This window comes from Polyodon spathula, chromosome 22 (assembly GCF_017654505.1).
Source record: "Polyodon spathula isolate WHYD16114869_AA chromosome 22, ASM1765450v1, whole genome shotgun sequence".
NCBI lineage: Eukaryota > Metazoa > Chordata > Actinopteri > Acipenseriformes > Polyodontidae > Polyodon > Polyodon spathula.
Genome location: NC_054555.1, coordinates 10,299,969 through 10,322,834, shown reverse-complemented (window position 1 = coordinate 10,322,834; position 22,866 = coordinate 10,299,969). Strand labels below are relative to the sequence as shown.

Sequence of the window (22,866 nt, the reverse complement as noted above, 5' to 3'; positions counted from 1 at the left end):
GTGTTACAACATGGAATCAAAATTGATTTAATTAGGAGTTTTTGCCACTGATCAAAACAAAAAAGTCCATAATGTCAAAGTGAAAAATAAAATCTACAAATTGTTCTAAATTAATTACAAATGTAAAACAGAAAATAATTGATTGCATAAGTATTCACCCCCTTTGCTTTGACACACCTAAATAAGCACTGGTGCAACCAATTGTCTTTAGAAGTCACATAATTAGTTGAATGGAATCCATCTGTGTGCAACACCTGTCTCTTGGAGGTCCCACTGTTAGTAAGTAGATTTCCAAACAAAAACTACATCATGAAGACGAAGGAACATTCAAAGCAAATCCGGAATAAGGTTCTTCAAAAGCACCAATCAGGGTTAGGATATAAGAACATTTCCAAGGTATTGAATATCCCCCAGAGCACAGTAAAGTCCATTATTAAGAAATGGAGAGAATATGGTACAACTGTGAATCTGTCTAGTATCCGGGAAACTAGAGTAACTGAGTATCCGGGAGAGAAGGGCACTAGTCAGGGAGGCCACCAAGAGGCATATGGCAACTCTAAAGTAGTTACAGTTGTCCACAGCTGAGCTGGGAGACACTGTGCATATGGCAACAATAGCCAGGGTGCTTCACAGAAATGGCCATTATGGGAGAGTGGCAAAAAGAAAGCCATTGTTGAAAACAAACTCAAATCAAGTCTTGGCTAGTTTGCCAGAAGGCAAGTGGGAAACTCTGAGACAAGGTGGAAGAAGATTCTATGCTCTGATGAGACCAAAATAGAGCATTTTGGCCTCAACGCTAAGCGCTATGTTTGGTGCAAGCCTAACACCGCACATAATCCTGAGAACACCATCCCTACTGTGAAGCATGGTGGTGGCAGCATCATGCTATGGGGATGCTTCTCTGCGTCAGAGTCTGGAGAGCTTGTGAAGATAGAGGGCAAAATGGATGCAGCAAAGTACAGAGAAATCCTGGAGGAAAACCTGTTGAAGTCTGCAAGAGACCTGGGACTTGGGAGAAGATTTATCTTCCAGCAGGACAATGACCCCAAACACACAGCCAAAGCCACTCCTGAGTGGCTTAAAAACAAAAAGGTCAATGTCTGGAGTGGCCCAGTCAAAGCCCGGACCTCAATCTAATTGAGAATATGTGGAAAGAGTTGAAAATTCGTCAAAGGTCCCCATCCAACTTGACAGAGCTTGAGCAATTTTGCAAAGAAGAATGGGCAAAAATTGTAGTGTCCAGCTGGTAGAAACTTATCCAAATAGACTCATGGCTGTAATTGCTGCCAAAGGTACCTCTACCAAATATTTACTCCAGGGGGTGAATACTTATGCAATCAATTATTTTCTGTTTTGTATTTGTAATTAATTTAGAACAATTGTAGATTTTATTTTTCACTTGACATTATGGACTTTTTTTGTGTTGATCAGTGGCAAAACTCCTAATTTTAAATCAATTTTGATTCCATGTTGTAACAGAATAAAATGTGGAAAAGTCCAAGGGGGGGTGAATACTTTTGAGTGCCACTGTATTGACCAAGACAGACACTATAACCCTTGTATCAATGACACTCATTTTAATTGACAGACCCCATTTAGTGATGTCACTGGCCCAACCATTCAAGTCAACCCACTGTGTCTTGCTATCATTCAGTGTGTTTACATGAGTATAAGAATTCTGATATTTTTCGGAAAACTAATTCCAATATCAAGAGTCATGTAAACAAAGTTTTCGGAAAGTGCATCGGAATATTCCAAGAGTCAGTTTTCGGAAAACAGCACCTAGAAAACTAACAACATGTATATCATGTAAACACACTTTTTGGAAAACTTATTGAAATAGCATACTGCACATGTGCACACTTTGACCCTTTTCTCCTGCGCGTGATTTTAGAAAACTGAGAAAATAATAATAATAATCTGTAGTCAGTTTGCATGCATCCATTTGTCTAGTTAGGGATAAAGTAATACATTTGTTAAAGTCTGTATGTATTTTTTAATAGCCCATACTGAAGCAACAAATGTTTTCCAGCTTTAAAATGACATGAGAATTTAAAATAATGTCTGCAAAAGAAACTGGTAATATAGAACAGGATGAGATGTTGAAAAGACTGATTGCACATTGTGGGGAATTTGAATAGAGGTGTAGGTTAGTAATCTCTGAATTTAAGATCTGGCACTTTAGTTTTCGGAAAACGCTTTGCCGTGTAAACGTTCTGATTGATTGCAACCAACATTTACAGTAAAACTGAAAAAGATCATATCTAATTTTAAATATGCCAGCCTCAGCAAATAATTAGATTAATGGAACTTATTGAGAGTTCAGGTTGGAGTGAAACTCAAGTTTTTTTTTTTTTTTGGGGGGGGGTTCTGTTAGCAACACATTATGCATAATAAAATGGTTGAAGTAGGTTTGTGTGGTTCTTGTTATTCTTGTAATAGGTAATATGGCAGAGGTGAATGACATTTAAAAAATTCAACTGGGAACAGGATGAGAATGAAAAACATATATATAACAAAAAGGGCAACCCAAAAATAAATCAGTGTCTTCTCTTTTTTTCTTAAATATCACGGGACGGGATGGGACAGGACATTTTTTGACAAGACGGGATTTTTGACAAGAAAAAAATGATAAAATATATATATATATATATATATATATATATATATATATATATATATATATATATATATATATATATGGAACAGTACGGGATGAGAAAAATTCTGGTGGACAGGATGGGAACAGAAATGACATTGAAAAAAATGTTCACGGGATGGAACGGGACAGAAAAAGGTATGATGGAACAAGATGGGACAGAACTGAAGTTTAATTCCTGTGTCACTCTCTAGTCTCCAGCACTGTAATCGAGTAACTTTCAAAACCATTAACCACTCCGAATAATACAATATGATGTGCTCTACTTGAAGCAGATAAGCCTGGAGATGAGAAAGCCTTTGCAGCGTTGTTGCTCTTTCTAGTTCTGGGTTGAGATGCAGCGGAACAGTTCACCCATACTTTAGCAAGGGAGTCACTTACTGGTGTACTCCATTGATCTGACATTTCTTAAAGAGTAAGTAGCTTTAAATGTAATTTTATATATTTGTTTCACATTTTCCTTTGTCTGCAATCTTGAGACTGGGTCTGGTTCCTATTGCTCAAATATTGAATAATTATTGCATATATATTTTTACATGCCTTTGAATGTTAACTTTCAACTCTGCTGGCCCAACCAATTCTACATATATAGAGAGAGGGTGAGTAGACGGGAGTAGCCAAGTTGAAAAACCATTCCTTCATTTGAATGGAAAGAGAAGTCTGTTTAGTCCAAGGTATTTATCCAAACAGACAGGTAAATATAGATTTTTAAAAACAACGGTAATAACGCAATAATAATAATCATAATAATAATAATAATAATAATAATAATAATAATTGACAAAGTCTTAATTGAAATAGCAACATCGGCAGAGGAATGACCTCAAAAGACTTGACAAAAGGTTTAATTAGCCATGCTGAAACAACAGGTGTAGTATAATAATAATAATAATCTTACTGTAACAAAGGCAAACAGAGAAAGGTGACTCTTAAAGAGGAGTGATCTATCTGTGGTCATATCAATTAACGCAGCAGACCTCCAGGAAAGCGACCAAGGAAAGCTAATTGCACTCCACATGGCACTTGGCAGGTTTTAGTTCAGTTTGGGTTGACAGTAAAGTGAGTTAGGTAGATTAAACTGGGCCCTGCATAGACATTAGTGCACAAGCTCACCACACATCTTGGCTCGAATGACCATGGACACCTTGTAGGCAGTCTCAGGAATTGACAATAAGTTGTGTCACAGTGTTAGTGTGGATATGTAGAGAGGATGTTGGTCTCCAGTTCTGCCATTATATTTCACAAGTAACACAATTCAGCTCATAGTCCCACCCTTTGGGCAACATCTAGATCCCTGCTTAACTCCACAAAATGTGCATTGCAAGCAAAATGCAGCATTCCAGCTGTTCAATCATATCAATCATTCTTCTATCTGTGCTTAAAGAGATGGCCTCAGAAGTTTTTTATTCTACTTCGAAACTCTAAAGTGAAACCCCACCAGAGCCAACATATACACCCCTCTTAAAAACAGCTCAAAATGACTGAATGCAAACTGTAATGCATCCAGTTTGAAAGAAGATCCAGGAATGATTCTGAATAGGTTTCCATCAAGTTTATGGGTTTTATCAAGTTTAAATCACCATTGCCAGCAGTGAGTGACAAATGGTATTTATTTATATATCTTTTTTTCAAAAACATCCAATACAAGCACATTAAAGAGGAACACTTGCCATACACATAACTTCCATAATAAAAAAGCGGCACACATAATCAAAAACAAATACAGTTTAAAATATTTTTGGAGAGAGAACTAGAATTAATAGCAGCAATTTTAGATTGACTGGAATCATGATCCAAATGGATAGAACAAAGCACTTTAATACAATCCACAAGGTAAGAATAGATCTAAACAAGGTTTACTCATATTCAGAGGTACACTTTGTGGACTTCTGAGACAGCAGCAGCATCATTAAAAAGCAATGTGATATTGTACTAGATCCTTTTTCAGTTGCTCTTTGCTTAGGACTTGAATAAGACTTAAGGCTTAAAAACCAGATGAAAGGGAGGTCTTGATATCCTAATTAGGGACAGTGTGCTCCACAACCAAGATCCCATTCAAAAGGTTTTAGTGATTATTGTATCTTTGCTATAAGCCTTTCCTCTCAACATTCATCTCATACCAATTAATTTTAAAGAATGAGAAGGGGACAAAATGTGTGGTCTATGACAATATAAAAATAACTTTGAAAACTACACACCATCTGAATTAGAAAATTACAGGAGTAGATTATCCTGTGAAGAGGGGATATTGAATGAGTTGAAATTGCAGAATAGAGTATATAGTTTGAACTGGTGGAATAATCCCCAAGCCTCTGTCATGGCTTTTACAGTGATGTGAGAAACAGGCATTTAGAGTAAAGAAAACTAGATTAATGTTCCATAAATGGACAGGGGGTGACAGGTATGGTCTCTGTCTTTGATCAGATTGCCAACATGATTTGTCTTTGTGTCTGGCCAGAAGGTTCTTTGTCTTTTAACATAATGACAGGACATCAAATCGAATGGTTTGTGACTAAAAGTTTGTATATACCGTCAATATACTTGTTTCCTAGGAGGCTGGCATAATGTCCGGAGCTAACTGATGGCATGAGAGTGAGTCTAGCAGCATTTTATTCTGCAGTGTTTGTTGGCAGACCCTACATGTGTATTTCCATTAGCCTTGTTGAGAGTACTGTAGAGGAGAAATAGAACATTTTTGAGCCTATCAGGATTTTCAGCATTCTGTCAGAGGAAGCAATACCAAAAGAGACAAGAATTAGATTATTTTATTCTTGCAAACTCCTGCTGGATGAAACAGCTGGGCCTCGTTCAACACTTTAGAGTGTTAATAAATGTATTCCTAAATTGCTTTTAGTATTTTTTAGTGCCACGTGTGCCACTTTCCTAAAATCAAATTATATTTCATTATCTTCATCCCCTTTACTTGCAGGTAATATAAATAGGAAGATTGGTTGTGGAATCTGCAATATGTATAGCACAGTGAATTATTTTGTAGGAAAGTTGAAAACTCAGTGGTTTATTGTAATAATGTTATTTGTCCCATCCAGGAATTCTTTTATCAGTACCGAGTCAAAACAAAGAAAACGTGCCTGTTTGGGTCTAAAATTCTAACTGCGTTTAAAAAGTAAACAGCAGGTTGTTTAAACCGAGGTAGGCATTTTGTTTAATGTGTGATTCTGAAGTTACAGTGATCAATCATATTTTCTTTAAGTCACATTACAATATGAGCAAAACAATTATGTATGTACAGTTTCTTTGGGAAATGTCTTGACATGATCCTCAGCCGAAATATAATTTGCTTGTTTTGCTTTGTCATCTATTTTTTTTTGTATTTTATGTCTAATGCTGAAAACTTGATTTTAGCAACCTAAGTCAAAACAATGCAGCACTGACTTTGTTCCACCTGCTATGTATAGAACAGCAGGTGATAGAAAGGCCAGAACTGATGCACTGATAGGGTGATTAAAACATCATTGTCATCTGAACAGTGTACAAGAATGTTAACCGCTTTGGAGTATTTTAAAAAAAATTCTATAAGTTTTTGTTTATGCCTAAGTGCAATGCATACAGGAAGGCAAAGGAATAAAAAAAAACAGAAGATAAGTTGTTTGCGTCTCTTGCGTTGTGCAGTAGTTCACAAGGTTTCTTTCCTCCCCTCACCAACTGAAAGTGTTTTGAAATTTTTCGCTCTTGCTATCTAGTCACCCTAGGAGCCATGCTTAGGATTACAACAATCAGAGAGAATAAATGCATCTGAGTTCAAATTAGATGTGTTTGGTTTGAAATTGGTGAATTGGATACTCTTCGTCTTACGCTTGAATACTTGTTCACTATAAACTGGTTGTATTTGTTATTTGAATGATTATCTATTATGCTTTATATTGTAAAAGCATCACAGTAGAGCACAGTGGTGAAGATCAGAGAATGTCAGATATTTAGGCAGTAGAAATGAGAAGGCATTACCATCTGGTAGTTGACTGTGTTGGGAAGGTATGAGGCAAGACTGCTACCATACAGACAAGGTCAGCTACCTCTGCTACATTTAGAAAGTGGTAAATAGTGCCTTTATTTGTATTTTACTGTTTGGTTATAATGAATGTATGAGTTTAAAATAAACATTAAACAAATCTCCTATAACATTTTTTAGGATACTTATATTGTATTATGTACCATATAGTACCTGTTATAAAAATAGATAGATAACCTACATATGTTGCCTATGAAGTTTCCTATATGATTACTACTGATATATGTGTCTAGGTTTGAATAAATAAGTCATCAGCTTACACAAAAATGCTAAACAAACCTATTGATAGGAATATACGAGCAGTTCTTCTTTTCAGTGCAGCTATGTGTTTATTAAAAAAAACACAAAGGTTAGGCAGTTGCTCATGTCTTTTGTAATGACATGCATTTAACATTGTGATTGTGTAATTGCAATGTAATTTCCAAGTAATCGGATGTGTAATTACAGTGTAATAACAGTATGACGTGACATTTAATTAAGTATTTCATGAAACTGGACAAGGGACAGTTTTAATGTTGAGTAACATAATCCAAAGACCCAAAAATACAATTACAAATCAGCACAACTGAATGAAACTGTAGAGGTGATGTACAGGCACTTAAAAACATGTAACTTCAACTTCCATTTTTTCACAACACATTTTCCCATACTGGTTTAATTTCCAGCTAAGCAGGTTCTCAGGGGCACTTCTTGAAAGGCCACGTGTCTGGCCTCTCTCACATTATCTATTGGTGGAATGATGGTTGGTGGAGTGCCAAAGCTATTATCAGCAGACATGCTTCCCATTGAAGACCAGCATTCCTTCAGATGGATTAACAAGGATCATCAGCAATGGGCATCTATCTGTGTTTATGGAATAGCTAACATAAGTCATTAGTCTTTTAACCCTTACTTTGTAAAAGTTTTTTTTCTCCCATTCCTCAATCAAGCGAAAGCTTTTCAAAAGGTAGACCTGACCTTATTCAAGTTTTACTTTCAAAAAGTAGCTGGGCAAGAAGTAATATCTGAATTACTAGATAGGCTTATATTTACTGCAAAATGTTTCAAATTAGACTTTTTAGAGTTACATTTGGATGGAAGCTATTTTAACATCAACACTGTTTGGCAAGGCTGTCCAGTGGATGGTTTTTGAGCCAAGTATGTCTCTTTTGATTTCGGGTCAGAATATCTATTATTGATATATTATATATATATATATATATATATAATATATATATATATATATATATATAGATATATATTTATAAACAAAACATAAATGTAAAATGTAAATATGCACAAAAATTATGAAGTGTTTGTATGACAAGTGTGTAGTCTGGTTGACAGCACTGTTTTTTCATTTCAGATTTTTTAGTTTGTACGGCTCTCCGATCATCACTATGGCTTTTTAGCCAAAAAGAGTTAGACAACGCAGATGCAGTTGGATTAGTGAGGTTGCATTTCCAAACTGCATTGAAGTTGCTCCATATGCAGAAGCCCATCATTACATTTGAATCTGTGGACCCCACTATGCTCAGTGAAAGCACTAGAGGAGAGGAGGAGGCATTGAGATCCACAGCTTGACTGAATCTAATTTGATAGCTAGCAAGCTGACAACCACAAAGCAAGGAGGAAGCGTTATGGAAATGGCCATGTTGAACAAAATCTTTTGGACTCTGGGCACTTTGAGGATTAAAGAAAGAACACTCACTCTTTGTTATGGTATATAGTGAGCCAGAAACACAGCTAGATTCAGAAGCTGGCTGACAGGTAATATAAGCCTGCAGAAGATAGGAAGGCAGACACACAGGTCAAAACAAGATCGTGTTCATTGCTTCATACATACATTCACAGAAAAGAGGAGAAAGGTTGACTGGAATAGATGGGTATAAATAGAGATGGAAAAATAACAGGGCATAGAGAGAGAAAAAATAAAACAATATTTCAGTTCAGCCCTCTTATTGTGTGCATGTGTTAGGCAACATTCACACATTTGCCCATCTGCAGTCAATGATATTACTTGCTTATGCTACTGAAACAATAAAAGCAGAAAATATGGCTATGACCACAATGGAAATCATTCTATAATCAGTTTTACTTGTTTTTAAAATAAAAACAAACTCAAGGGATTGAAGGTTTATCAGAGAGATGAGATGTAATTTAGAGAGCTGTTTCCCCTTTTGATATACTTTACCAGACAGAATTCCTGTAGGCACATGTAGTACTATGAGACTATTGCCTCCACCCTTACTGGGCTTACATGAAATGTTCCAGGAACATCTTCCTTCCAAATCCTAACCTTAAATCCCAATTTCATCCCGAACATTACATTTAATCCCATCATTAAAGTCACTTTAAGATTGCAAAACTGCTTTTCAGTCCCCCAGCGGGATGTTTGAAATAATATTATTTATACAATAGATACATTTCAAAGTGTGGGTGCTCGTGGAACCGTAGCACGGGACAAACTGATAATTACTCTGGACACAATAAGCCAGTGTCAGCAGTCTTTTCTCTATGAACTTGACTAGTACAACTGCACTAGCCCCTGCTACAGAACTGAAATATACTGTAAAACTATCCTCTTAGAGCAGCTGTATTTTACAACAACTAAACAGTTTGTACAATGAAGTATCAATAAAAGAGATGATATTTGATATCGCCTTAACTCTCTAACCTTTCTGAGGTTATCTTCTTTATGCAACCAGCAATTAGTTAACCTGCTAATAACTGTAGATATTTAAGTAATGCCTCTAGGAAATCTATGTGAATCTCAATAAAAAAAATAGCACAATGTTCTTATGACATGACATGTGTTTTTACATTTCAGCTTGAGATATTATATTAAATTTTCGGTCCAGCGCAGTACATTTTTATTAATATGTATGAAGTTTTAAGCACCCCCCCCCCCCCCCCCCCCCCCCCCCCATTAAGAGCAGATATATTTAGAATCTATTTGCAGAAGCAGCACATCCTAATGAGCCAGAGACATCCTTTTTGACAGCTTTACTTGTTCGTCCGACTGTCACTGACAACCTGCATATTTTCATTATTTAATTTAACAGCTTTATTAAGCCTCCCCGCATTGCTCTCTCCTCACTCGTATGCGCCGATTCTCAACTACACTTCACGTTGCATGTGCAGGGCTGCCAGGTAACTCCCTATCTTTCATGACAGGGAAGAATATTTTGAATAATATATAGGATAAAACACAGCATGGAGTCCATTATAAGAGAATAAGTAAAAAACAATGACTTGAACTGCAAGGCTACAGGAGGCGCGGTTTAGTTGTCTTTTTTAATAATAAATGAACAAGTCATTTGTTATTATTTATTTATTTATTTTTCAGAATGGTTATTCTGTCTTGTTAGATAGCTGTTACAAAATGTTATCACAGTATTTCAAGGTAAATGCATAGCATTGCTAAAAGCATTTTGAAATCATGATAAATCACATCAAAGTATTGTATTGTAAAAAACAATTGAAAGGTGTGTTAAATACATAGCATGCATACAATAAAAACACAGTAAACTGCATAATTAGCATGGTAACATTTTAGAAGGTGGGTAATAAGGGTAGATATGTAATCAATCAATCAATCCATCTTTATTTTATATAGCGCCTTTCAAAGTGGACCACAAAGTGCTTTACAAGATGCAGTAACAAGAAGAAAATCCATTTATGTCATTTATCTAATTTAGATAAATGACATAAAACTTGATACTGTTACCATGGGGAATCAAGGATTAGTACCCCTAGTGCTCTTTGTTAATGTACACAGTAGTGATCAGCGATTATTAATGGCCTTATCACTTAATGATAAATAGCCTGCAAACAGAATAAGATACATATTAAAATTATGTTGGTTAAGTGTATTATGTCCATAAAACTAATAACAAACATGCATATAAAACAAACAAAAAAAATAAGATAACCATTAAAATCCCAATTTGATCATGAAAACTTGATCTCTCCTTCACAAAGAAGACAGAAACTAATTTGAAATTGTACGCTGCTCAAGAAACTACTGTGTTGTTTTAAATGTTATGACTTGTTGATGAAAACCCCAGTGTATTATTATGTTCCTGATATATGCTCAGTATGGCAAAATATGTATCATAAGTATAAGCAACAGAAGATAGTTTTAGTAAAATAAATACAGTATGTAGTTGAATAGATAGAAGCTACCTTTAGGTGACATCAGTTCCCTTTCCCTCTCTCACTCTCTGTCTCTCTCTTTTCATTTGCCTAACTTGCCCGTTAGCGCAATTATCAGAATGTCTCTGCAGAGCTCAGGTTTCAACAATGCTTTTGGATGAACAGAATGAAAACTATCCAGAGCATGTGAAATCTGTGAAAAGGTATTTCAGCCTTAACCTCTAGTGCTCAGTGAGAACAACAACTGATCTAGCAGCTACTTCTGAGACATTTGAGATTATGAAACAGGCAGTTCCAGATTGTGTTACCCACTAATTGCTGCCTGTGTATTGATTATCTCTAATTACTGTGTATTTACACAGTAGTTACTTAGTAAAAAAAAAAAACATGTGTACTTGCACATAATTACAATGTTATTATGCATAGTTACAATGTACTTAATCACAATATAACCATACCCCTAACGATAACCCTATCTCTATCCTTATGCCTAACTCTAACCCTAACCCTAACCTTAACCCTAAATCTAACCCTAACCCTTTTCTTATACAACTGTGTACTTACATACAAAGATTTACAAATGAATTGTAATTCTGCACAATAGCGTTGGAATTATGTGTAAATACAAATGTATTTACTAAGTAACTGCTATGTGATTTATACCTGCCACTCAGTGGAGAGGAAAAAAACAGTTTTGTTAGGAGGAAACCTCTGGTGGTCCAGGCAATCATATAGCCCCCCCCCCCCCCCCCCCCCACTCCAGACATACTGACTATCCTTTGATGGGCAGAGGTGATGTCTGAAACTGATGAATGAATGTAGCCCTCTACTGCTGATGATGTTCAGCATCCCATGCTCTTTATAAGATTGGATTGACATACTGAAGTGGATGCTCCAATCCTGAAAGAGAGTATAGAATTGAGGCAGTAGTCTTGCTCTAGAGATGAGGGAGAATAGGCGGGATGAGAACCAGTACCTGGTTAATACTGAGCGTGAACTGTCAATGAACAGAGGATTCAATGGAGTAAAGTTTTCTTCCGAGAGATCTATGTTACCATGGATGTATAACGGAGAGTTGAGTTTAAAATTTGGATGAACTGACCTTGATGCAGCTGATCCATGTGAAGGAAGGAAGTGGGAGTTAGGTACTTCAGAAATATCGCTAGAACGGATGTCGAGGGAAGGGAAGCTGGAAACTGATGGAACAGTAAATTCGGCACATCTCAGGTATCCAAAGAAGGTGGTAAGGCATAGAGTTTCCATCAGGAGATCTTCAAAAGAGGAAAAGGAACCTTTCCAGAGGATCAGAATCAGCGAGACAAGGCCTGAAGATATAGGTAGCTGAGATGTGGAAACAGGGGCTGAAGTTTTTGCTATCCCTCTTAAGCATCAGCTGTATTGCCGGGATTGATAATAGGATCGGAGATGGTACTGACATGAAGGCGATAGTGGCATTGGATGCTGGAAGTGTATGTCTTAATGTTTGCAGCTGAAAGATTTAAGGAGTCTCTTTTGTGGACTGTAAAAGTTAAAATCCAGTCCTGGTTAAACAGAATGGGTTGAATATGATCTTGGGTGCATAAGGTTGAGAAGGTAGACCATGCTGTGGAGTATGACTGCCTTGTGGATGTACTCAAAGTGGCTGCCATATAGGTCCAGGCAGATTGAAGCAGGTTAGAGATTGATGTATTTAACCCTTTGCAGTCGATTTATTCAGCGATTGTCAGGCGCGTCAGGTCTAATTTATTTTCATACGCGCTGTTTACATTTTTTTCAGAGTAAAACAGGTTTAAAAGGCATTGAATTGCAAAAGGACACTCAATACTGTATCTACAGCCAAGCTCCATCCCTTGTTCACTATATTTTTCCCTCTTCATAGACATGCATACTGATAGATCCTCTCCTGATCACTCGTGAGTTTTTGTTTTGTTTTGTTTTTGTTTGTTTTTTTTTTTAATTTAGTTGTTGGCAATTATTTTTTATTTGCTCCCAATTTGAAATGGCCAATTATTATTTAGGCTCAGCTCACCACTACCACCCCTGCGCTGTCTCGAGAGCGGCGAAGAAGAACACACACTGTCCTCCGAAATGTGTGCCGTCAGCCATCACACTGTGGATTCACCATGCAGTCACCCAGAAGCTACAGCATGGGAGGACAACGCAGCTCCCGGGCAGCTAACAGGCAAGCCTGCAGGCGCCCAGACAGACTACAGGGGTCGCTGGTGCGCGGTGAGCTGAGGACACCCTGGCTGGCCTAGACCCTCCCGCTCCCCCCCCCAGGCGACGCTCAGCCAATTGAGCACCGACGTCCAGGCTATAGGGCGCATCCTGCATTCAAGCAGAGTGCTTTTACTGGATGCGCCACTCAGGAGCCCTGATCACTCGTTTTATCAAAAACTCCTCAATAATGTGATCCAAGTCATTATTTTACTACTATAACATCTCAAAAAGCTCTGCAAATGTCTGTGATATTCTTTGCGCGCTGGATGCAGAAGCACCACGTCCAGGCTATAGGGCGCATCCTGCATTCAAGCAGAGTGCTTTTACTGGATGCGCCACTCAGGAGCCCTGATCACTTTTTTTTATCAAAAACTCCTCAATAATATGATCCAAGTCATTATTTTACTACTATAACATCTCAAACAGCTCTGCAAATGTCTGTGATATTCTTTGCGCGCTGGATGCAGAAGCACCTACCTCCTTTGTTATGTCCATGTTATCTCTATAATGCATGGGGCTATGAGATACGCCAGAGTCCGACATCGGACTGGAAAGAGAAAAAGAGAAAAATCTGACATAGGACTGCATAGGGTTAATCGAATATCAGGTCTTTGAATTGGAGGATTTGAAGAGGTTCTGCTGCTACGGGAAGTAGCTGACAGAATCTGGGAACCTGGAGATGAAAAAGAGCATCAGCTGCATTATTAAGGATGCCTGGCATGTAACATGATTCAATAATGAAATTGTTTGAAACAGAGATCCAAATGAGCTGGCAGAGTAACTTCATGATGAAAGGCGAGGATGATCGGCCTTTATTGATGATATGGACTGTTGATTTGTTGTCGCTGTAGAATAAAATGGATTTCCTAGACCAGTGGTGAGCACAGATATGTGCAGCTGCAACAACAGGGTAAATCTTTAGAAGAGCCGAAGCTTTAAGATGAGGAGATAAATCTTGAATCTCGGAAGACCATCCGCTTTGCTTGAAAACAATTCAGATCCTAGATAGCCTCTGAATCCTATAAATGAACTATCGGTAACAGGGATAGATCATGTGGAGCTGAGATTAGTTTGTCATAAAACATGGTGCCTCCATATCTTACTGACAGGTCCATAACGTAAAACATGTACTGATCTAATTCGTTGCGGCGATGAGGGTACTGAAAGCAGAGGACATCCCAGTAAATTGAGAAAGCCATCGCAAATTCCCCCACAGTAAGATTTTTAAAAAGGTGTAGATCTCTGGATTTTAATGATAAATCCCCACAGTCAACAACCCAGTGGTCTAGTGGAAATGTGATGTGGCTATCAGAATGGAAATGAGGTTTATGTTTTCAATAATGCTTGGGCGGAGTGCTGGAGATAAGTAATGACGCTGGGTGGCAATAGCTGCTTGGGATCCAGATGCTGTCACAGGAGCCATGTTGCATGTTGGGTTGTCGGAAGTGAGTACGGGGGGAGGAACCAGAAGTAGATGCAGCAGCTGAGGTTGTAGTTGCAGAGGCAGGGATAATGGCGGCATTAGCTAGCGTTGGTATCTGAGTATCCAGTTTATCAAGTCTAATGTTGATGGCTGCGATGACTTCTGTGACTGGATGTAATAATGTTTTTATATCTTCAAATATCTCCTGGTGCAGATTGTAAACGAGATCAGATGGTGCTGGACTTGCCTGTTGTGGAGCTTCGCTATTCACTGGAATGGCACTCGTGGGGACTGAAAGGCATTTGCTTTTATTGGAGGTTGTTTGATTGTTGGCTGCTAGATGATATAAAATAATGCCAGATGATCGCTTCCTGCTGGGATGGGTATACCTTTATCAAAAAGAGTTTTCGTGATTTTTGGAATTGGCCAGTCTTTATAATGAAGTGGTTGCGGTGCTGAGCTGTGGTGCTTGGATCTGCGAAACTGCTGAGGTGGAGAGAGTATCGGTGGCTGAAAGGCTGAATTTGACGTACTTGACTGCTGGCTATTGTCCGAGTCTGAAGAGAATGAGAGGATCCGGCTAGTAGACATCTGTCTTTTTACTATTACTAGCAAAAAAGAGAGAGGTCTTGCCTAAAGGCTTACATGTAAATATACAGTAATTAGAGACATTTTATGTAAAGTGTTACCCATTATAAATATGTGGCCATTTTATCTGTATAATTAGAAAATCCCTTTGAAAGTAACGGGAACACAAGAACATATTCAAAATGTACATCTATTTGTTCATGTGTGGCCTATATTAAAAAATATTAACATCATTTGACATTGTTGGACACTGTTTTGATGATGCTGAATTCTGAACCAGGAAACGAAAACTGAATAGCCAGGAAACTGAAGACCCGTGTCTAAACGTGTTGAAAGTACAATTATTTCAAGAGTCACAAGAAAATGCATCATGCCATGTAAGGTGGCGCCAATTTGCAATTCACTGATGGTAGCGGATATAAAATGGAGACAATTTCTACTTAAGACATTCCACAAAATACTGCATATGTATGATTGGGTAGGACACAGTATGTGGCCACCATTTTCCCATCTATCAATTCCTAGCAGGTGTAAAATGATGGAACACTGGGGAATTTTAACCTCATTAAGTCTGTAAGTTCAAAGAGGAATTTCAGAGGAACTGTTGGAAACCAGAACAAGTTACCCACAATGGCATATGCTATAATGACTGCTTGAAAGTCCCCCAATATCAAAGTCTTCAGCCTATGACCTAGCCGTTTAAACTATTTCACACACTATATTCTTCTCAGATCATTTGTTCATCTCCAGCTTCTGTCCTTGCCCCCTGGCTCAACTCCCTGTGCTGAATTTGAAGGAGTCATTTGAGATGACTTATCTACACCATTTGACTTTACATGTTTCAATTAAATTCCCCAACAGCATTTTTTTTTTTTTCAAGTTTTAACTAGATATGCATATTATACTAGATTGGGTAATGACAGATAACCTCAATAGACTTGACTAGCTTTATTATTTATATTCCTCTATTTACATTCAACTTAATCTAGTTTAAGACAGACACTCAAATGCTCTAGTTCCAGCTGTAATGCAACAGAGCTTAGAAAAACAGGTGTCTGAAATATTAATAAATTTTATCTCTCCACTACTGGGTGTGTTTAATCAATAATCAAATTAATCGATTAACCACCCGTTTCTGGTTTTTTGCCTGTGACATTCACACGAGAAAATAAAATCTACATTCTACAAATCTACATCTACAAAAAAATAAAATCAATAATCGGCATTGATTAAGAGTTGATTATCTCTGTTGATCTGACCCACTGATAATAATACATTGACAGATGCTTCATAAATAGATTCTTAAACTAAAGAGTGACAAAATATTAGATTGTTTTAGCATTTATTTTTACATTTTCCAATTTCATATATTTTTTTTTTTACCTGTTCAGCTAGTTCATTCTTCCTTTTTTATTTTTTCCTTGGAAGTCTGTTACATTTTCTACTCCGTATTCCTGGTTGATTTAGCACGGAGAGAACCCATTACTGTTTTAATCATCTGACTTGGAATTTGATTTAAACTGAAGCTGGAGCCTAGAGGGACGACATTCATCTAGGCGAGGCGAACCATGGGGGTTTGCTAATGTGAGTAACTGGAGCAAAGTGCTTGAGCCATACTGTGCAGGATTCATATTGATCTACAGTCTCTAGATAGTATCATCACGGAGAAAAGTAGCTTGTTTTCCATAAGCACAATGTAAGCTTGCAAAATGTAATGTTACATTATAAAGTGGTTTAGCTAAATGCACTAAAGCTACAGTCAGTATAGCTATTTTGTTTTTAAGGAATTTGTGACTGTGTAGAAACTGCAACACTATTAGTAATTAGTAGTAGTAGTAGTAGTAATATAGTAGTAATATAGTGGTATTCTCTATGCACAGGATGACATCTGGACACAGGATGGAATTTTGACAAATTTGTCACAGTGATTGATTCATTTCTTATATGTGATTTATAACTTTTGAAATTAACTAGACTAACATGGGTCAAAAATGCCTGGCAGCTAAGCACTGACAGGTATCTCTGAAGATGGCCCATTCAAGCACCTGACTGTAAACACAGATGGCTCCTTTTTCAAGGACATCAAGTGGCTCATAAACAGTGTTGAAAATCATGTGCTTTATTTGCCCAGACAAACCACAGACATGGCATTGGCATTTTGAATAGTTCCAGATGCATATTTATAAATCAAAATGTTTCTAGGTAACGCATCCTAATACATATTACCCATTCTCAAAACATGCACAGAGCACGTCATTGCCTGGAGGCAGGGTGTGAGGCAATTCTTCCAAAACTTCAAGCGCTCAAACAAAAATGTGAATACAACTAAAAAGCTTTAGTGCAACATTTGCCATTGACCCCAAACTTTCCTGTTTTATTTTTTTTTAATCTAATTTCATTTCTAAACAGTTTTGAATTCTGATTAAAAAAAGGGGGGGGGGGGCTGTCACTGTAATAATAGACTTTTGACGTTAACAGAATAACAGAACCTTTAATTACATGACATTGATTAATTGTTGCTGTAGAATCTTAAGCTCGCTTTTATTCATCGTAGTGAATTAGTTTTTGAATAGGTCTTCTGTGAATGCCATATTTTCAAACTGTTTTAATTGTCTGATATGGATGCCTTGTTTTTTGTATGTGCTGTGCTCTGTTTTTCCTTCGCAAAGCAAAGAACAATAACTGTCAGATTTTGTACATCTGCAAAAGAAGGAATATGGAAGTCTGTTGCACCTGGTTGACACAACAGTTCTGATGTAGAATGCTTTTATAATGGAACTATCAAAAGTAAATTCTGAATCCAATACAGTTTAATTACTTGACTAACCACCTGGGCTACTGCAACTCCCTCCTCCTTGGCCTTCCCTCTTACGCTTTTATACCATTGCAACAGATTCAAAATGTATCTGCCCAAATCATATTCAACCTTCCCCATTCCTTCCATACATCCCCTCTCTTCCTCCACCAGCTACGCTGGCTCCCTGTCTATTATCGTTGCCTGTTCAAAATATGTGAAAGCACTTGTAATTTCACATTGTCTATGGCTATGAAAAGTACCACAATTGTAAATGTCTCTACATAATAAGCAATTGATGTTGTTACAGCTTGACTAATATAAAAGGCCAGCCAAACGTTTAAACTACCAAATAAACATGCTAAACCATGGCAGGTCTGAATGCTACCCCCTGTCTAAGCCATTTACCAGGTGTGAATTATTGATCTCTCTATTGATATTACTAAATATCATACAATTAAAACTGGTGTACATCACTTTGTTACGGAGCAGGTGCTGCATGTGTTTTTGGGATGCTGGTGTATCTGTTGCTGTTTAAATGATTAAAATAGTTATTGTCAACCTTTAAAATGAGTAAACTAATTCATTATTCTTTAGTTATTTCATTACAGAGGAACATCACCTATCCAACCCTTTATAGGTGGGTATAGTTAACATTCACAATCCTATATAGAAAATGCATCATGCACAAATGTGATGATCACATACGAGATTGTATTTTGAAAATTTTGTTGGGATTAGGGTTAGGGTTAGGGTTAGGGTTATATCATGCAAAAAGATTTACACATTAAGTATATGTATCTATGCATAATAATAACATTGTAATTATGTGTCAGTACACATGTATTTTATAAATAACTACTATGTAAATACATAGTAATTAGAGACACTTGATGTAAAGTGTTAGCCTACATAAAAACTTTTTGGAATAATCTGACACAAAGGTCATCTTGGTCACTATTGTTTTAAATGAACACATACATTAAGAACAATTAGGAAAATCAGAATACTGGATTTAATGCAAGCAGCTTTTGTTTCATTGCCAATACATTGTTTCAGGGTCTCCATATGCTCTGACTTTGTGTAAGCCAAGCCTTCATAATCTCATTAACTGTCTGAAATACTGAATCAGCGATCTGCTCAAGCATGCTCAAAGGACTAGCTCACTTCAAGCGTTAAGCAAAGTGAAATAAAAAGGTTTCCAAACCCTTCTTACCTCGGGCTGAAAGCTTCTTGGTGTTGATAATCTTTGCAGCATACTCCTGTCCTGTGAGGACCTTCAGACAGCGTCTCACCACAGAAAACGCGCCTCTGAAAATACATCAACAAACCATTTTGGAAACGTTCAAACGTTCTTGGAAATCCATATGCTTTCTCTGGCAGCCTGTAAAGGTAGAACTCTAACAAACCGCAGAAACGACGACATTGTGTTTAAATAAAAGGGTGCCATGAAAATCTACACTGTTATTTTTTAGTTCTAACTGCCTTTCCCCACGATTACCCTGTGCAATTAGTTTACTATGGTCTGCCAGGGGTCATTTGCTTTAGCATGCCTGTGCTTTAGCAAGCTTGTGTGTGCTTTACTATACTTTCAATGTACTTTACTTAGCTATGCTTTTACCATATAAATGTGCCATATTATAATGGATATAATATTAAGGATGTGCTACATCATATCCTCTACAATCTCTCTCTCTCTCTCTCTCTCTCTCTCTCTCTCTCTCTCTCTCTCTCTCTCTCTCTCTCTCTCTCTCTCTCTATATATATATATATATATATATATATATATATATATATATATATATAATATACATGTATAAATAGGCTAAACAAATTATGTTATATTGCTTTTGAACATTATACACAAGATTTATTTTATTTAACACATAATTTCGAAGGGTATTTAAGTACTATAATATTTTACTCAATACAAAATAAAACAAAAGAGGCTAAAGTTAATGAGAAAAGATTTTCCTGTTTAGACACAAGAGTTTGGCTTTTTGCTGACTAATTTATGAAAAACAATTCCTTTACTGCATGTTGGCATCGTCACAGGAATTTTTTTTAATTTTTATTTAAAAGTAGGCAACATGCCAACATAGTCTGATTTAGCACTGTTTAGATAAATCAAATACTATGCCTAACATTCAGCCTACTAGTGATTTTTGTACAACTTAGAATAATAAAATATGCTTAAAGCTACATTAAATATTACTTTGCTGTTTCTTACTGCTTTACAACACACCTCTTGGTAAATGGTAGATGTAAGTGTTTAAAATGCCCTGTTTGTCTCCACAGTCCTGAGCAGTTAAATGGTGTGTTTGTGCAAGGCAATGGATCTGAGCACCACAGACTGCCGTCCTCCCTCAGTGCAGTGAGTGGTTACACCATGTGTAAATACAGTAATGAATCCGCTGCTTGTGAGAGCTGAGGGGTTGACAGCCCTGGAGACCTCAGCCCTCCAGCTTCTCAGTGGACACTCGACAGCTGCAGACCATTTGAAGTTTGGAGACAGGCATGAATTCATGCTAAAAGCTGCTGACCTTTGACAATTAATAGGGCAGTAAGGGTGTAAAAACTAACTATTTTTGAAGTTACACCACTTTTTTTTTAGTTTTCTTCATATAAGCCAATACCATGGTCAGACGCTATTTAGCCATTGCCAGACCATACTGTATATGGTACCTCAGCCAAACCATTTTCATTGATTTCCATTACATGAGAGTAGATGTTAAAACTGGTACTGATGACTGAAGTGTAATGCTGGCTCCAGGGATCAGCTTATTTTGCCTCCCTAGTGCATCAGCACACACAATGGCTGCGATGCTGGCTCAACCACAGTGCGGTCTCCCCAGCGAATCGGCATGACAACCATCTGGATTGAGCTAAATAGGGTACATCTCTGGGGTCTTCAAGTTTCGTCCACTACACCTCAAGAGGGCTCGGCAGTGATTCTGGTGTCTCAGTGTAAGATAATGGCCACTGTAATGAGTGACCATGAAAGAGTTTGTCAATAATGGTACCATGGTACCAAATAGCTGGGAAGGTTTATTATTGCATTTACGTCACCAGTATGAGGAATTGTTAGTTTCAGACCAATGGGTGCTTTTGCTGCTCTTAGGTAATACTTTTCTTCAATATGATGGGATTCCCAACCCTTGATGTATTTACTGGATGCCTTCAACTCTTGCAGCCAAAATTGACCAGGTTGCCTTTGTGGCCATACTTTCTTGAAATTGCATTATATTATAGAGCAGAGATTTTAACAATAAAATGAAAATGAAATGGGAATAGTACAGTAGTGTCTTTTTTCATTGTAATAAACCATATTGACATATGAAACAATAACAACTGATTCTTTTCAAAGCAGTAGATTCCTTACATAGATTACTGTACAAGCATTTTTAGTAATGTATGTCCTTTTGTTTCCATTAGCAGAAGGTGACAGTAGTACTAAGATATTACTGTAAGCTAGCCAGTATCGTCTGTATTGCAGCTCTCCTGAAGCACGATACAATAACAAAACAGAAAGAACAGAAACATTCCTTTATAATGAACACCATCAAAGGGAATTCAAATCTGCAGAACAACATTAGCCAAACTAGGGGTTTTAAATATGCTATTGCAGTCTGGGGTTTGCATCACTTTGCGGGTTGATAGCATCACTGAATGAAAATGTGTATTTAATAATTGATGTTTTCACAGAGCAAATGATTTACACAGTACCTCATGTTGACGACTCATCAAAGAGATCTGAAAATGTGCTCCACAGACACCAGGCCAGCTTCCTTCATGTGGTTGCTGGCAAGCTGAAAGGTATTTATTTACACTAGTTTTATGTTTTAATGTTCAGACTGTGAAGTGGCAGGTTGTAAGTATGTTACCTTATATAGATTATTTTATCCTTGATTTAAAATCATTGGATATTGGCAACTTAAGAGCACTGTACACTACAGCATGTATAGAAGCCCCATAGAGACTAATGTCAGGTAGCTGATACTTGGTCCATGTGTCAATGTTATCAGCAAGTTGCCTTAAACAATTAAAAGGAACATTAACTTTTATACAGAAGATAACAACAGTAGACCACTCTAGTAGTATAGGCAGGGGTGAAATTCTGCCAGTGCTCACTGGTACTCCATACTGGGACTTATTTTGATGCCGTACCGGGACTTATTTAATCTGATTTTCATCCAACGTGGATGCATTCCATCCACTCACCCAGTCCACTAGTGCAACATTTCTCAAATGCGCTTTCACCCAGCACAGTTCGTGCTGCTTGCATTCTGTTTCCTCATACTGCTTCTGTTTCTGTTAGCTGCTATTGGCCACCATTAATGTCAGTATAATCACTGCATGTTGATTGGCCGAGCTTTCATTCTGATCACATTTCATTTTGGCATGAGTCACTTTAGCAGTGCAATGTGAAAACAGCAGCATGGAGTAATTATTATTAAGTAATAATTATTTTCTTTAGTGTGGCGCAGAAGCTATCTGAAATATTCAAAATGAACATTGCTGTACATGAATTTGATGGCAAATAATTATCATAACGCATTTTGCCTTGCACCGACTTACCACATTGCCAGAATTTGCGTAACATTTTCTAAAATGGCAAGTGATGTGTGGGACAATAGGGATTAACAATAACATAGAAAAACAGTATCAAAATGCAGCTTCAGATTTTGGTAACCGAGTCAGAATAGGGATTCAGATGGAGGTGTGCATCACGCTTTTCAAACACTGGCCCAAATTGCAAGGTTCATGTTAACCATAGTGATCAATGTTTGGTTTTGTTGTGATCCTAGTATTTTCTGTTATGAAGACTCTAATAACAAAAACCAAAATGGTGAGGTGTTCTTTTCTTTGTACAGTGCCCCCTTTTCTAAAACATTTTGTGTGAGTTTTCACTTGCGTGCACATCTAAAGAAAAAAGGCGGAAGTAAACCACAGTAACAATATTACTTTATGAAAATGTGTCTTTTGCCACTTTGTTTCTTGTTCAGAAACCACAATGC

At 37.2% G+C, this 22,866-nt stretch overlaps 1 protein-coding gene across 3 annotated transcripts in view; it reads right to left on the bottom strand.

Moving 5' to 3' along the window:
• Window positions 1–22,866, bottom strand: part of LOC121296837 (calcium/calmodulin-dependent protein kinase type II subunit alpha) — a 77,372-nt gene that overhangs the window by 51,378 nt on the left and 3,128 nt on the right. For all 3 annotated transcript variants that reach the window (XM_041222675.1, XM_041222678.1, XM_041222676.1), the window contains exon 2: window positions 19,065–19,159. In XM_041222675.1, the coding sequence (XP_041078609.1) occupies window positions 19,065–19,159 (95 nt within the window). The remainder of the gene's footprint in view (window positions 1–19,064; window positions 19,160–22,866) is intronic.